We start from the raw sequence: 17,714 nt of genomic DNA, 5'->3' as shown, positions 1-17,714 counted from the left end.
AAAAAAAGGCAAGACTAATACAGCAATAATGGATTATGTGAAATATGTTTTATCAGCTTTTATTAGCGTACCAAGGCCCAGGGATTTATAAAGGTTGTTGCATTAAAGCCCTGCATGTTCAAAGGCGATTTAATACAGCGCTGACAATAAAGTGCTACATGTGCATTTTTAAAACAAATCTCTATCCTGGGTTTGAAATCTACTAAATAATTCATTTATTTGATTAACTCAAAAGGAAAAGGCTGAGTAGATCATTATTAGACAAGATAAATGCATAAAAAGATTTTTATGGACAGATTTTGAGGAGGAAATGCTAAAAATATTTAATAAGTAAAAACATGGGCCTGTAGCAAAATTATTAAAGTGACTAAGCATTCATGTTGGAAATTAGAGTACATCACATATTTAAAAAAAAAAAAAAAAGCATTAATCTAGTATTTAGAATGACACAAATGAGTAGCAGACATGTTTTATTCAAAACCAAGATTGCAGATTACAGTTTACATATACTGTAAGTAGGCATATGAGGTTTAGTGTATCTTAGGTTTATTCCTGATTTGCAGTACATTTTGAACTCTTCAGTAAAAAAAAAAAAAGATGTTCTATGAAATGTTATACCAGACTTTCAGAAATATGCTCTGCACAAGCTCAGGCACTTTCTTCATTAATTATAATGTGGTTATTTACACAGTGACAAGAAAATTAACAGGATGCCTATGATGATGGAAAAAAAGATCCAAAGTTGCTCAGTGAAGCACAGAGAGAGAGAATCTACTTGAATTTCTTTTTATAGTTTTCATATTATTATAACCAATTTTGTCATTTTATCAACAGAATGGGATTTTTAAAATGAGACAAACCAACTATCAAAACATCACAGAACTCACATAAAATCCACTCCTCATATTTACTGATGCTTGTGCTGGTGTTGTCCCACCAAAATCACGCCACTTCCTGGGGGCTTTTTAAATTTTTTTTTTTTTTTTTTTTTTTTTTTTTTTTTTTTACACAGTATTACACATGACAAATGAAAAGTTAAACTGATTATCAATTAAAGCCACCCAAAAATAAAAAATAAAATAAATAAAAACAAAAACAAACAAAACTGGGTTTAAATTCCATTTTTAATTTATATTGTGAATTGTAATGAAAGCAAACTTTCATAATATGATTTCTTTTAAAGATTGTTTAAAGCGATATATATTTTTTAACCAGTCTATTAAAATTTGATGAAGACTTGAAAAAATGTCTTGACATTGTGGAAATGAGTCGTTGGGTCACCATTTAAATTTTTTTATCTTTTGCCTTCACTAGTTGATTTGAAATGGTCCTGTGTTATGTGAAATGCTGCTTATAGGATGCTGCAGTCTGGAACATTCCAGTTTAAACTCTGAGCTCAGAACAGTTATAAATCGAGAACAGTTATAAATCGCTGACATTTGTGCTTGTAGCACACAGTACAAATCCTGGAAAGACAGTTTTGAATTCAATACTGTCAGAACAGCAAAGAACCTATTTGAGCTGTCAGCTCATCCTCACATCAGGCCTGGCTTCCTGCCAGACAAAAACTCTGATGAATTCTGATGAACTGTTTCATCATTGAAATTCCAATTTTAAACTGTTCTGAGATAAGACTACAGCTCATCATATAACACTGACTGTTAAAGCTGTCTCCATCCATGAGGAAGTGCACTGCTTGATCTAGTGCACTGTTGTTTTATCTCATTGAAAGCTTCCACACACTCTCTCTTTTGGTGTACACTCTAAAAGTTCAATTTCAGATCAATATTTTGAGAGCTGATTAAATTTATCCTGTTATTTTTCCTCTTTAATCAAAACAAAATTGTTTGGCAAAACAAAATAAATGTATTGACTGTGTATTTTTGCAAGGCAGTTGTAATGGGTTCAGGGTGACCCATCAATGAAGCAGCACTCAAGAGCATAATGACAGCAAAAAGGAGTTAGTCCATGACTCTTTGGGCATTTAAAGGGACTATACACTTATGGAACAAATATATATATATATTTTTGCATGTATGTATATATACAGAATTATACTATACTCAAGGCACAACTGAGAATTATATACAGCATATATTTCTCAGTATATCTATATCTGTATCTATATGTATATATATATATATATATATATATATATATATATATATATATTTATAGCTGAGCCATTTAAACAGTGTAAATGCACTGCAATATAACTAGACACTCAGACACAGATTTCCCTCCTTGCGGTAATAATACAGACATGATGAAAATCCCTGAACATTGCAGTTGACAGAGCACCTCTCAGAGCTCCACTGCAGCCTTTTCCATGCGTTAGCTCCAACTTGCCAGATGCCAGACATCAGACACGCTTATTCACTGTCACAGAGACGGCCCTCAGATGCGGCGCAAGACAGGGGCTTTGTATTTTGTCCTCATCTCTGCTGCTGGGGACAGATTGGTGCAGGAAAGAGCCCCTGTGACATCTGGCCCTTATGTCAGCGGTGGGCCTAGCTGCCTAATGAAGGGACATGCTTGTGCTTGGCACTGCACTGCACACCATTTATTAACGTCAGAGAAAGTCACACCAGGGTCTGCTGCACACTTTAATGATGGTACACTCAAGCTCACAGTGTTTGCAGGCATTTGTGTGAGAAAGCTAGTCCTGTCAGACAGGCTTACACTTTACGCTCTCTTGCCCTGTCATTCCTGTAAAATATGTTCTCAACTAATAGAAGATGCATTATATGAAATGATGCAATGTTTCAAATATCCAGCATCAGATTCCTAGGTTTAATCGCACAAGTATTCAGTATTTTCACAGAATAAAAAATTCTAGCATTGTATTTTTGTCCAGTAGTCTCTTTCCCAGTTTTTCTATAATAAATTATTGTCTGCTATAGCATTCTTCCATATCTATGCATGATAACATCACTATTCTGAAGTGCACTCCACTTGTGAGTATTGAAAACACTCTGTATAAATATAACAATATTCAACAACCGAAACTGTCACATGAAGAATACATACAGGACAAACCAGCATACATTTTCCAATATTCAACTTTGGATGAGGAGTATATTTTAAACTACTGTTATTGTTACTTAGCCTATTGTTCCAGAGCATCTGCCAGTGATTTCCATGTGAACCTATAGACCCTGATGGGGTTCAGGTGTGTTTGATTAGAGTTGAAACAGAACACTGCATGATGGGAACAATTACTCAAGTCTAAAGATCTCAGCACACGTCTAGAACTGAAATAAACACTATAAGACTTCATGCAAAGGTGTGTTTCAAAGCTTTATTATGTACTGTTAAGTATAAAACCGTGTTGCTGGTCATGATTTTATCAGTGGTACTTCTATGTATTGCAATGCATGAGAGAATTCACTTTTTTATAGGACATGTACTTTCACTGGAGCATTACGATGAAGAGTATTTTAATTTGATTGTGGGTGAGTTCACATTTCTCACTATTGAAAATAAATAAATAAAAGCATTTCCTTTATTCCCTGTACCACATAGATAATAACAGAGAGACCTGGTAGATTTGCTGAATACTGCTGAGTGAAACTGGCAGTAAACTGGTTTCATACTGGTTTCAGAGATAAAACTTATTTATGACTAGAAAAAAATGTGTTTAAATGTTATCTTTACTGTTGTAGTCGAGATGTGTGCAAACTCCTATTTGACAAACCATTCTGTACAAACTATGGATTGCTTTGAGGTATATGCATTTAATCCTACAAGCTTTTCACATTCTCCAGAATGATGCTGTTTCATTTGTACAGTCATAAGGAAATTTAATTTTAAAATTCGGTCTGAGCTGTGTTGATAACCTCAAGGGCACTTAGACGGTGTTAAAATGCCACTTGAAAAAAAAACATGATTGGATGTTTTGAAATTTCCACTGCAAGGAGAAAAAGCTCAAAACACATTCAGCTGAGGAACTCAAAGCATTAATGAGAATATGTGTAGATTTATGTACTGGATTTTGATTACATACAATATTTCAATGAAGATGAGCCTTTGTGTGAAATTCACTTACTGTATGTATTGTCTAACTGTTAAATATTTTTTGAAGCCTCAGGCTTTGAAAGCACAGGTTCTGATGAGTAATATGTGCTGTATTTCAACACTGCTAGTAATGACATACAAAGAGCAAACTGAGTCATATGCTCACAGATGACACTGTGGCAGAATACAGAAACAAGCTGCTTCTATAGCCCCCAAAATACAAGAAAACTGTTTGTGTTGCATGAAGATATTTATAAGTATTTAGCTGTAAGTGGTTGCATATCTATCAAGATTTAATGCACCATGTTAAACCTTCTCATTTAGCTGTCACTGAGGTGACATAGCGTAGATGACGTACTTAGACAAAATATACTCCATCTTCAACAGCCATTTAATCCAATTATGTCCTTTTTTGTCCTGTGGGATAAAAAAGATTAAGCAAAAAGAGGATATATGACCAAAAAATTCAAGACCTTACAGCATAGCACTGTGCATGAGAAAGGATTTAAACCTGAAAACAATGTTAGGATCAACATAGCCTCATATTATACCACAATATGTGGCATGCCTTATGTTGCTATATTGATCTTAACACCATAATGCCATATTGAAATTATGGGTCTTTAAAGAATTCAAACTGGATGTGATACAACTTGAAGGTATCTGCTTGGACCTTCTACGTGGTCTGAATGAGCCAATCCAGGGTGAGGCCCATCTCATAAGACGCTGTTCAGATTTCATTTCACTGAAAAAGACAATAAAAACATGAGTCTTAACTTAGTGTCACTCCAAAGACAAATTCTCATAAATGTATCTTTTTGACTGGGAAAAATAGGATTATATATTACAGGACTCTATATTCTACATCAATACATACCAGCCAGTAAGCACCATTTATTTATTTTTATTTCTGATGTTATCAACCTGTGTTTTTTATTTCATTTTACTGCAGTATCTAAAAGCTTTCTCATGCAGTCCTTTCCCATCTGTCACAAACCAAGTGTGAATTTACAGTGACTTACACAAGATTGATACGCAGTGGTCATCTGTGCCCTGCAGTGATGTTCAGTCAAGATCAGCTCTATTCAGATCCATGGAAATGAGAAGTGCAACACTGGTGTGGAAAGAAAAGAAACAGATCATTTTTTGTGTTTGGATTCTTCACACCATTAATTCTGGTGCATTTTTATGCTTTTCCACCAACATCTGCCAATACAAGAAAATTATCATACACAAGTAAGACAGCTCATAAACTGTGGGCTGAAACGCATCATGAGCAATGTTGGCAGTGACCTCGAGAAAGCGCAGTTACATTGACAAGCATCTGTCAGTTGGATGCTGTTGTCTGCAGCCCTGCAATTATCTTTGGTTTCCAGAACAAATCCCTCAGTCAACTTGCCAAGTGTGTAGTGTTACCATAATAGCAGAGAATAAGAGAGCGCAAGTGCACTCCTGCAAGCAGATGGTGTCATTGTATCACTGTCAAACCTCTGAATTCTTGGTCCGACTGCATTAATTGACTCTTCAATCATAACATAATCTTCACAGCTTTTGGTGCATAACAAAAAAAAAAAAAAAAAAAGCAAGCATTAGCATAAATCAAATTTGTTAGAGTGAATCATAAATGCAATTAAAATACAAACTATTACTACAATTACTACTATGCTTTATGAGCAGTGGAGCATTTTATCAAGGTTTGTCAAGGTTTGTCTGGTTATCATGTTAGGGCCACCTGAGTAGTAGGGGGGTATTATGAGGATATAAAAATTCTTTCTCCATTAAGGGCCAATTTAAAATTAGTTTCATATTCTGACATAAAGTTGGAAGCAACAGTTTTTCCCTTGTACTTCGTACAGCTCATGAATGGGAATGCTAATGGGAAGATTTCTCGATGACCTCCTTGTTTCAAATGCCATTTTCCACAAAGATTTTACTCAAAGTTTTAAATGAATCACTTATTGTCTTGTTTTCAAATGTCCTTGAATCACAGCAGAGCAATTAACTTCCTAAAACAGCCGTAATTTGCAAAGAATTAAACAGATGAAGAGCTGGGTGAGTGGTAAACTGATTACATGAAAACAGGTGAAAACAGCAAGGCTCGCTGCACTCTGAATTCACAAACAGGCGCTAGGCACTCTGGGAATGTGGCCCCTGGCTCACACAGTTATAAGCTCAGCATGAGAATGGCTTGGTGCAATGTGTCTGCCAAAACAGCACAAATAATTCTGGAATCCATTATACCCCCATAATACTAATCAGTCGAACACTAAAAATAAACACATGATATGCAAACATGGCTGCATTTTCCAGGTGATGTGTTCAGGAGGTACTACAGGAGTGTGATTTTCACTAGAAGAGACAGGATAAGTCACAAATGCATATCTTCCTAAAGCGTATGGAGTGCTTATTAAATGAAGAGGAAAGTTCTCTATAATGAGAAGAGTGGGACTGCTACTAATTGAGATTCATTAAAAACTAAAGGATAATTACATTGTGTCTCGCATGCTGAATTGAATATTTGATTATCACATGATCAAAAGTGCTGCGGTTTTGAAGCACAGCTGCGATATGGCTGTGGGTTGTGCTGATATTCAGACCAGAAAAATGATTGCAAGTGTAATATTTTTTCAACAGTTCAATATATAAGACGTTAATATTGAGTAACTCACATTTGCACACAATATTGCCAGTTACTTTGTGAATATATAACTAAAATAGTTACGACTGAAGCAGTTGCGTTTAATTTCTGTGGTTTTGAGCAAAGCAATTAATGATTTAATGATGCACCCATAAACTAAGCTACTAAGGGTAAAAGTCCTAGAAATTCTGGCCTTTTTATTGACACTTATGGAATGCTGCTCAGCCAATCAAATCTGAGGAAAAGAACTAAAGGCCCGTTCACAGCACGGACAATAACTATAGGGATAACTATAGCATTTAATTATCAGTGAGACTCTAGAATGATAACAACATGTAGGAACATTGACAGCCAATCAGAATCCACCCAACATTAACAAGATTGAGCATTTAAAGGGGCAGACACTGTATCATGCAAACAGTACAACAGATGTTACTGTGGATACTATACAGCTGCATCTCATTAAATTAGAATGTCGTGGAAAAGTTCATTTCAGTAATTCAACTCAAATTGTGAAACTCGTGTATTAAATAAATTCAGTGCACACAGACTGAAGTAGTTTAAGTCTTTTGTTCTTTTGTTCAAAGCACCGAACCCCCAACTGCTCCCCGGGCGCTGCAGCATAAATGGCTGCCCACGGTGTGTGTGTGTTCACTGCTGTGTGTGTGCACTTTGGATGGGTTAAATGCAGAGCACAAATTCTTCGTATGGGTCACCATACTTAGCTGTATGTCACGTCGCTCACTTTATTGTTTGCCTCTTTAAATGCTTGAGCTCTTTAAGGTCGGGTGGATTCTGATTGGCTGTCAATGTTTTTTATTATTCATCAGGTGGAAAAAGAATAGTTCTGAAAGATATTCCATCAATATTGTTCCTCTATGTCATCATTGTTATAGCTGTGATCACAGAATTACAACAAATATTATTACTTTATACTTATAGTTATCACAATAGTTATCATCCTTGTTGTGAACTACACTTAAGTGTTGTATAATCTGATATACTGTTATTATAAGTAATATACGTATAATAATATATTTTCGCTAAGCTTTCTGTACACTTGTAAGAGGCAGGTATACACAATACTCTATATGTAACAAGAAATTGCATCTATCCTCTCAAGGAAATGTGGCTTCTGTAATTGGATGTTGAAATGCTGCGGTTACGCTTTCCATGTTTTCAAACACACTACTTACCTGGCATCCAGCGTCTGTGCACAGACTGTTTATAAGCACTTCCTCAGCCAAATGAGACAGAGCCCCTCACTGATTGGTTTTTATCAGTATGCTCCACATATCGACTGCAGAGGGCCTGCAACGGTAGAGAAGAGATGTTACTCAGGTTAAACAAACAGAACGTTTAAGGAGAGGCTGGGAAGGGATATCCTACTCTTGGCAGCATAAAAGCCAGAGATAGAGCTGGATATGTGGGAGGACTTGATGTCAGAGAACTGCTGATGATATAGTCATACCCTCCTCAGTCTAAAATCTTGCCTGAACATAGATGAAATAACATGAATATGACCACAGTCTGACATACTGGTATTTGTTGAAGAATTAATAGCCTGACATGTCGCTTTGCCTCAAACCACATCATGCAGTTGTTTTGTTTGTTAAAGATTTTTATACACCGCTTATGATTCATGATCTACTGAAGAAAAAGCTGTATCTTCTTTCACTCTCCTCCACGCTGATTGTACGAAAGCTTAACGTAGGTAATGATTACATCTTACATTACATTCTCAGGCTTAAATAAAAGCTACAAGCTTCATTTAAAAGAATTTAGTGTATTTATAGTGTATTTTCAAATCTCTACATCATCTGCACTGATTACTGATTATGGAAAAGTAATGGAGGCTGGATTAACTGGTCTCTTTCCATTATGCACGCTCATTCCTGAAGAATCCTCTAAAGAGGCTATAGGCTAAAGGCTCATACACTCTTTCAAACCTGAGTCATAAACGTCTGTTAATTCCCATACAATGGCTTTAACTGAGGCACTACATTGTGGGATATCAACATCACAGGAGTGTAAAATAAAATAACTAAATAATTTAAAAGATGAAAAGACCAACAGACTCATCAACCCACATTTCGAAGGTCTGAATGCTGCTAAGAAATTGGAGCTTGTCGATTTCTCTTTTTGTATGGTTAAGAGCTTTGTGTCCTTAACATTTGTTTTTTCTGCTCTCCTGCTGTGTTAAACCCAAAGGAACTGAATTACAGGACCAGCATGTAATGTGTTCAAGCACCATGCTGCCTAACAAAATCATTTTAACATTCATTCTTGTGTTTGGAGCTGGTTACACATTTTATATTTATATGTCATTTAAAATTTAGATAGTTAATGTTGGTAATCTTTATATTTGTCCTTTTTTTATTAAGTTCTGATGTGCTGATATTACTCTGTAGATGTTAATAAAATGCCACTAATCCAAATATATATATATATATATATATATATATATATATATATATATATATATATATATATATATATATATATATAAAATTGTCAGTAGCTGAGGAAGGTATTTTATGTACCAAAAACAAAAAACAATTTTTGTTATTGTGCCTTTGTATTGTTGTGAAAGTATCCTTAGTTTTTAATATCATGGCTTTAATAAAAGTTGCTGTTTGGGCCATAACTGTATTTTTTTATATATACAAACAAATAATTCCCTCTGTGCGAAAGAAATGTGATGACGATTCTAAAGCCCTTTCTCTTGCTCACTATGTGATGACCAACTCTGTCATAGATTACAACAGTGATTTTCAACAGAGAAAAGTCTTTGACAGCAAATTGAATGTATTGTGTGTGAATTACAGACACCCAACAGAAAGCATCATGCATTAATCTGTTATTGTCATAAATGTATTCTTCCTCACCGCAGGAAAAAAAAAATTGAAAAAGAAAATGCATTGTGAATCACAGAAAACCAGATTTAACAGCCTGAAAAGTCCAGTTGCTTGTTACTAATGAGTCTCATTAATTCACAGCACATGTGAGATCAGTCATAAACTGATATTTTTTTCATATTAATCACCTTCACATTTGCATTCAAAATATCAGATCTCATGCACTCTCTTTCACAATGGAACACTGTATAAAGACAAATGAGATATACATCCAAGCTTCAAAATCCTCTGCTGGCATGTTCATGCCGAAGGCACTACTGTGAAATAGCAAAATCGCCACCTGTGTGCCACTGATTAGAAGATAATGCCCATTTTAATTAGCAAGCCTAAAGCCATTCAGCATCATACCAGTCCACAAATCACAATATCATAAAAATTATTGAAATAATGAATAATCCATTTTTCATTACTTTTAATTATATACTATTTTACATAAATTGAATATAACGGTTAAAGATTTATGTCATGCAGACCATTAACAAAAATCACAGCAGTGTTAATGTGACTAAAACATCTTTGCCATCGTTTCCGTTCCTATTACCTTTCAATTCTCAAATAAGCCATTTGATAAGCATCAGTGATTTAATCATCCTTTGTTGGCTTACAAATGGTTCTCTGTGTGAAAAAACGCATCTGTTTGAGCATGCCCCTGTCTTGTCCTTAATTAGACTATAAAACATGGCTGACCTCTACAAAAGACTTCCATCCATCAAGAGAACCAAAATAATGTGACGATGGTCAAAATTAATAGAATGACTAATGTATGCATTTTGGAAGGCCCAAGCATTAAAAAAGCTTAAATCGATATTAAAAGTGTTGCGTTAATTGATTTAACAAATTTTTGTTTGTTTCTGATGCGCATAATTGCCTTAGCAAAAGAAAAAATAAACTAAACAGAGTGAGTCTCAAGGAATATTGTGTTTTTGTCTCTTATTGCTGTTCACATGCGGGGATCTCCTGCAGCATATTTAATACAAGAAAAAAAATAACAAAAAGTTAATTACCCAAATGTTCAAAGCTTTGTTCCTGAAGGCCACATTTCACTCGAGGTCATACAATCACTACTTAATATTTTAGTGGTGCAATTAATCTGTGCGTAGTGCCATAAGTCTATATCATACTGAGTGGGTTTCTGTCTTCAAGCTATAACCCAAAAGGATGTTTGTGTTACTTGTTAAATGGTTTATTAATTGTACTGTCACAACAAAACATTAGTACATGCTCCTCAGCTTGAAGTAGAATTGTTTGCTTTATTGTTTTGTCTCGCTCTAAGATAGCTCTATGGTACATATATGTGTATACTGGGTGTTTCCAATGTAGCATGACATATTTTTGCTAAATGAGAGTGTTTCTCACATATATGGGTGGAAATGAATGGCTGTATGGACTTCCATAATAATAAAAATCAGGCAAGAATTCATAATAAACCCCAGCAAATATATACCTAAACTACATTTGAATGCATTTGTTATCATGTTCAGAGACACTTTTGCAGCTTACCCAGTCTGACTCAATCCACTGCATCTCAGCTCACAGAGAGACTGGTACCTGTTGGAAGGATAAATCAAATTTAGGATATAGATTTCGAGGCGCTATTAGTATAATACACAAAATGAAGTAAGAAGAGACAATGAGTGAGACTACAAGTCAAAACAAACCTACACTCGCATGCACAAATAACAGATGGATTGAAAACAGTTTGACAAAGCATATGTTACTATCAAAAAAGTAAACCAATTTGTGGGGCTGGACAAAAGCTGTCAGAGCAGAATATGATTTGAGAGCAACCATCTTTTTCAGCGTGTCTGGTTAAAAAGCTTAGTTTAGGTATTAAAGATCAGTTTTAGCTTCTTTTAAAAGATGGATTGTTAATTGTTTTGTTTTTTTTAAGTCATTTTTGATGTCACTAGTTAACTTTATTAGCGGATTTAGAGGGCAGAGGCATTTATTTGGGGTTAGTGAGGGCAGGTTTACTTTTTGAAGTATAAATAACTTAATTTATGACTGGCATTCGCAACATTAGAGTTATTATTAGGGTTACCTGCTTAACGTTTAGTCATCCTTTCGAAGTCTTAATACGCGTCAGCATTCAGTTCTAATAGTCACAAAAAAGAGTTCAGGTCTCTATGGGGCCTCAATAGTGCTGATATTTAAAAGCATTGGTATTACAACACAGATGCAGCCTTCTGATGTTCATTAACATAAATAGCAAAAGAGGAAAATATACTGTAGGTAGCAGAGATAAAGCATTTTAACTGGATCCCATTCACTTCTGCGAGTGATGAAACAGTGTGAATATCAGCCATATTCACTTTGGCTACAGTGGTTAACACCAAAGGCTGAAGGCACTTAGAACATTTTATTGGAATATGGGGACGTTCTTACCTCCTGAATCTCCATATCATTCTCAGAGTCACGTTAGAGCAGACAAGTCAGTCCGACTTATTGTTTAATAAGCTGAAGCTTAAAGAGTGTGTTAAAAAAGATTCAATTTATTGGTCTAAACAGTTGATTTCCATTAACATGTTAAACATTTAAATGACTAATCATGAGTCAATGAACAATTTAGAGCTAATGTTAAAAATTATTTAACAAAGTTTAATTCTATTAATGAAGCTTATCTATTATTACACAAAATGACTTGACAACGTCTCTACGGTTCCTTTTTGTGGCTTTTCTTTGTTAAATAGATATCTATAAAAAAACATATTATCCATTTCCTCAGGTCATACAGGCATTTATTACTAGAGACAAGTACGTACCTAATCTAATTTTACAAAAATGATCTCATCTTTATTAACAAATTATAGCAACACAAGTTTAACAATTATGATCACCTATTTAGAGAAGCTTACACAAGGCGCTTTACATCCTTTTTATTACATTTTTATGTACAAATACAAGCTACACACAAAGCAAAGCACTTGGATGTGGCTACATACATAGCCAATTGCTTTCAAACCCAATACTGATATCAAAATTAAATGTACAAACTCAGTATTTACCATCATCAAATCAAGAAGTATTACGAAAGATGTTATGTACATAATGAGTCTCTCCTCATACATTTTTGTCTTAACGCAAAGGTTCCCAAAGTCAGGGAAGCATAATGTGTGGCTAATTCCATGCTTTACATTTGGGGGACAAACAATGGAAAACTAAAGGAAGGAGCATTCAATGACAAAAGTACACTGCCAAATCCTGGCCAGAATTTACGTTCATAAGTTGTCATATACAAAGTAGTCAACAGTTTCAGATAAGAAGAGGGACCATGTCGCTTCCCAAACCTACCCCCCCCCACCCCCTCCCAAGGTTAGTGTGAGTTTAAAAACATGACTGACCTATCACTTAAAAATCCAATTTTTGATTATTTAGTAAATAAGGTTGACGTTGTATGAAGGTCACATGATCTGGAGCACCTTTAATATCTACCATAGGGGTGATCTCTGTAGCCCCCTCGAGTAAGTCTTGATGCTGGAGCTTTGAGGTTGGGCCGCGATGATATCCAGTCCTCTTCTGCTAAAAGTAGAATGATTAAACAGGGGGAAAATGCAGAACTGCTTAAAACAGTTGCAACAGACTTCATTTAAAGTATCTCAGAGAAAAATGGACACAATTTAACACAAGTGAATGTAGAGGAGAGGAGCCTCTTTAAATGGGTGAAATGCAATGCTATGACAATTTTTAATGCTTTTTTGTTCTAAACATTACAAAATGATAAACTGAACATGATTTTACATATACATTTCAATAATTCATTTAGAGCCCCATTCCCGCATCCCATCTAGGGCATTGCATGTTCGCCTCGGTACATTATCGTAGATTTGAGAAATATACAATGTCACATTGCCCTAATTATCAGTTACCAAAGGCAAAGCAGATGAGGCATGAACTCCTGGCTGAGCTCACAGTATGACCCTGCTGTCATTTAAATACAGTATGTGTTGGGAGCCGATGCTCCATTAGGTTCTCTGAGTGTGATCGCTGGGCCATTGAGGAAACAATCAGCCCGCCTTCAAGGCAAAGAACCTTAACCTTCATTGTTGCTAACTACCGTTTCACAGAGAAAGGAGGAAAAACCATTATACATCATGACAAAATCCCTTTTATTCTGGTATTCTGTGTAATGATCACTACCGCACAACAGCCCTCCCTCACTCACATTATATTTAATAGCTTTCCCCCTTAGTTCCTCCTCACTGTGAAAAACTATCTCTGCTCATTGCAATCTTATGGAAGTCTATTTCCACCACTGAGTAAAAATACAATAGGTATGTGAGATACGTTAAAAATAAGAAATAAAGTCAAAATTGTGAGAAAAAAGTCAAAATGTATTACTTTTTTCTTGCTGCTTTGAAACAGTTGCAAAAAGTGCTATATAAATAAATGTGACTTGACTTTATCAAGTTAATCAATTATGAACCTAATATTATTATTATTATTTAACTCTATTTAGTTTAATATTGTTTCAATTCAGTTTAATAAAAGGGTCATTGTTGCAAAGTTAGTGTCAATATCCAGCTCAATTTAGTTCAAATTTGGTTCTTATCTGAAAGTGTAGTGTAGTTAAATCGGTAATATTACTAAATATTGTCTTTTAACCAAAAAGCTGTGAGAAACAAAGCTGCAGCTGTGAAACTTAAAGACACTGTGTGCAATAGGAAGTCAGAAAATCGCTATTGTGAGATACAGAGTCTCAATTACCTTTTTTTTTTTTTTTCTTTAAGGTGAAGTGGGCAAAACCTTTCCTAACACAATGAAATCTTGGTTTCAAGTCAAGAAGTGGCAAAACGTCAACTCATTCCTGTTAACACTTTGACACTCCACTGCACAATTTGCAACAATACAAAATGAATGAACAGGCACATATACATTGGAAAACTGGCATCAGAGGAAAACATCAATCCATGCCGAGAACAGAGGGAATACTGCATCAAATGTAATCCACAGAGGGCACATATTCAAAAGCCAAAGTAATGGCTGAAAGGCCATTCTAACTCTGTTGGTGGGCCTCAGCAACGCCTCCAGCTCTCCACTGGCTCAAGTCCACGATTTCAAGTGCATCTTAAAACCCAGCCCTGAAGCAGACTAGTAAGGTAAGATGGCAGCTGCTGTGTCCTGGGCCTCTGTGATTTAACAACTGGCAAATGCCGCTAGGTGTTTTTCCTTACCTTTAGCTCTGAAACATTTAACAGCAATATGGAAAATGAATGAGGCAAAGAGGTTTCTCACTGGTGTGGGCAATGTGCCATGACTGAGTTTCAGCCTGCCTGCCATGCAAACTACTGCTATGCAAGAGGATGTTTCTCTTTGTGGTGCACCATTCAAAATTAACAACCTAAAATCCTAATAGTTTCCAAGTAAGCTAAAAGAAAATTGATGAAAAAGTGATGTTGTTTTAGAAGAACTGTAGATAAGATGCTTACCATAATTATTGTAGGCTTCATCATTATTACCGTGTCCATATTCATAATATTCTGAGACACTGTAGGAGGGAAAATAATTCTTATGAGACATTTTGACAGATCCTTAGAGTCAAAGTTAAGCATTAATTAGCTCATGTTGTGACAAAACGTCTTTTAAAACTAAATGTGCACCTTTTTGACTGGTTGCTGTAGTTGTCATCATAGCCCTCATAACTCTGGTCATCATATTCCCCATCATAACCATCATCATATCCCTGAAATCACAGAAACACAAAAGAATAATCACAGAGGGCGACGCTACAGGACTGAATCTGTCTCAAAGCAGCACTCTAATTGTTTAGGGTTGAAAAATCAATGTTTAATTACACCGCAATAGGATTTCTCTAGTAAATATACTCCCAGAGTGGAGGACTGGCACAGCTGAATCATGTCCAACAGAAAATATTGATCAATGAGCGACAATTGTCTCATTTGCCATGTTTGAAGACAAGTGGATAATGCCTAGGTCGATCAAGTATTACAGACAAAAGAAACAATAAACAGATTAAAACTTCATGATGAGATGTTCAGGAGATCCTACATGACTCATGTCATCCATACACTATTTCTTAAGCTTTCATTGATATTGAAAGAAATTTTTCTTTTTACAATGCACATACTGAATATGCAGCACATATTTTACTATGCAATTGTGATATTTTAATGTCTGGATTTATATTTTGGCCTAATGGAAATTCAGCAGCACATAAGAATCTTTTGGGGAAAAGTATCTGAATGGGACATTCTGTTTTGTATAAACAAAATGGAGCACATTTGTATGACTATTAAAATTTGTTTGTGTCTGTGAGATACTCCCCAACAATAAGACGTTTTGGCCTGTAAAAGATACACAGCATCATAAAATGAAAATTCATCTTCGTCCTATGCTAAATACACAATTTTGTGCTGATGACACTGTTTTGGATTGATTAAAACAACTCACTATAGGGTAAACTCCAAATAATTCACAAATGCATAACATCAAGTGTGGTGTTTCCATTTTGTTGTTCACACAGACCAACTGAAAGCGCTTCCCTTTTTTATTAGGCCTAATCTGTCAGAAAAACCTGGGTACGCTATTTTGACCCTGTCTATTCCCTTTACATTACAATTCTGCACAACAGTCAGGTTTTATGAGTACGACGAAGGATTAGACTAAATTAAAGTTATGGATTATGCCAGGGATTAAGTTGTTCAGGAGATCTAACACACAAGTTTCCTTCTATTAGATTTTCCTCGTGCTAATAGGGTCAGGGTTCTGTCCTCTCCCTCTAATTGACTGGTTTGTTAACATGTCCTCTTGATAGAGTTCTATGCATATCTTAAGCAGCAGTGTATAGAAGAAACAGCATGTTTTACTATTAATGGCATATTTCAGAACATGCCAATCACTCTAATACCAACAGCACTCTAAGGAAATACATTTTGGTAGAACAGTGAGAGGTAGTGACTGACCTACCAATTTAATAGGGTCATTTCATCAAGAACAGAAGGAGTAGCTTTCATTTTAACATTTGCAAAGATGGAGATGTGTTCTTTTTGTCTGCTATGACATTTAATGAACGAACAGAATAGTTCAACTAAAAATGAAAATTAATCAAAATAGCATTTGTTATAAAGAAACAATCGCCTGCACTTTTAGAACCAATAGCTAGAACATGCCACAGTTGTAATAAAAATGTATAGGGAAAAAGCTATTCTCAACAGATCATCTTACATGAATTCTACAACAAGTTTACACAATAAATGAGCCTACAATAAAACGTGATAAATTCTAGTAAAGGTGGTCATTAGTAGTTTAAAAAGATTTCAATATATGATAGTGCTGGTTCAAGACTGTTTTCTCCTCTTTTCATTAATCTTTTTAGTTTTTTTTTTTTTTGTATTTTTAGATACTGTTCGACTTTCTCCATAGCATTTTAAAGTGGCCGGTTCTCTAAATAATTCAATTCGATCACATATTTGACCATCAGACTATCATTACAGTACAAATCATTAAATGCACTGTACATCCTCGTTTCCTGAAAGAAATTAAATATGGCTCTACTCTGACTAATGTCTATTCCTATATGTCAAAAAGTTAGAAACAAAACATTCTACAAAAGGAACACATGAAATCACATTGAAACATCTATATGAAACTATTTAGTACTTTATAGTATGGAGAGGTCTTGTGCATCTATGCAAACACTATGTGGCCAGGATATTACTTAGTTTAATAACAAAGTGTTATTTAGGAGGTCCTTGTGTCTGAGCTTTTTGACTTTAACATGCACTTACAAGCCACTGCGCATAATTTGAGCAAGCTCTAGTTAATGGTGCTTGATCGTTACATTTCAACACTCGTTTGAAAGAGCAATTAACTCTGGTCCTATTGAGCAAGCTAACAGGAAATAAATCAAGTGGCAGAGAGCACTGCAAGAGTAATTAATACAGCAGACAGCCAAAGGTCTTCAATACTCAGCTTCATTATCAATTGACAACCACCAACACCTCTTGACAGTGACTGATCTCCGTGTGGAACAGCAACTGAATATGATTCCTCACTGGAGAGCAGCAAAGGGAAATGAATGGTTGAAAATGCTTTTTGTCTGTGATTCCGTCTGCTTACTGAATCCTCTTTGTCTACCACTTGTTTCTCAACCAATTTTTCAGGGCTAATATTTTCAGTTTGAA

The 17,714-nt window shown here is 35.3% G+C and overlaps 1 protein-coding gene across 7 annotated transcripts in view; it reads right to left on the bottom strand.

The window, feature by feature from the left end:
* Positions 1 to 2,225: 2,225 nt before the first annotated feature.
* The window catches only part of khdrbs2 (KH domain containing, RNA binding, signal transduction associated 2), a 63,573-nt gene continuing 48,084 nt past the window's right edge, over positions 2,226 to 17,714 (bottom strand). Inside the window, exons 7-14 of one of the 7 annotated variants that reach the window (XM_042736873.1) lie at positions 15,171 to 15,253; positions 15,000 to 15,058; positions 13,006 to 13,092; positions 11,074 to 11,121; positions 7,852 to 7,966; positions 5,040 to 5,131; positions 4,691 to 4,762; positions 2,226 to 4,434 (exon numbers count right to left, since the gene is read on the bottom strand). In XM_042736873.1, the coding sequence (XP_042592807.1) occupies positions 11,099 to 11,121; positions 13,006 to 13,092; positions 15,000 to 15,058; positions 15,171 to 15,253 (252 nt within the window). In that variant the 3' untranslated portion in view covers positions 2,226 to 4,434; positions 4,691 to 4,762; positions 5,040 to 5,131; positions 7,852 to 7,966; positions 11,074 to 11,098. Of the gene's footprint in view, positions 4,435 to 4,689; positions 4,763 to 5,039; positions 5,132 to 7,851; positions 7,967 to 11,073; positions 11,122 to 11,614; positions 13,093 to 14,999; positions 15,059 to 15,170; positions 15,254 to 17,714 lie in introns of those variants that run through there. The other 6 variants (XM_042736874.1, XM_042736875.1, XM_042736876.1 and 3 more) reach the window with 6 other exon arrangements.

Source organism: Cyprinus carpio, chromosome B13, assembly GCF_018340385.1.
Source record: "Cyprinus carpio isolate SPL01 chromosome B13, ASM1834038v1, whole genome shotgun sequence".
NCBI classification, from domain to species: domain Eukaryota; kingdom Metazoa; phylum Chordata; class Actinopteri; order Cypriniformes; family Cyprinidae; genus Cyprinus; species Cyprinus carpio.
Note: the sequence above shows the minus strand (reverse complement) of the source record. Positions and strands in the feature narration are given on the sequence as shown.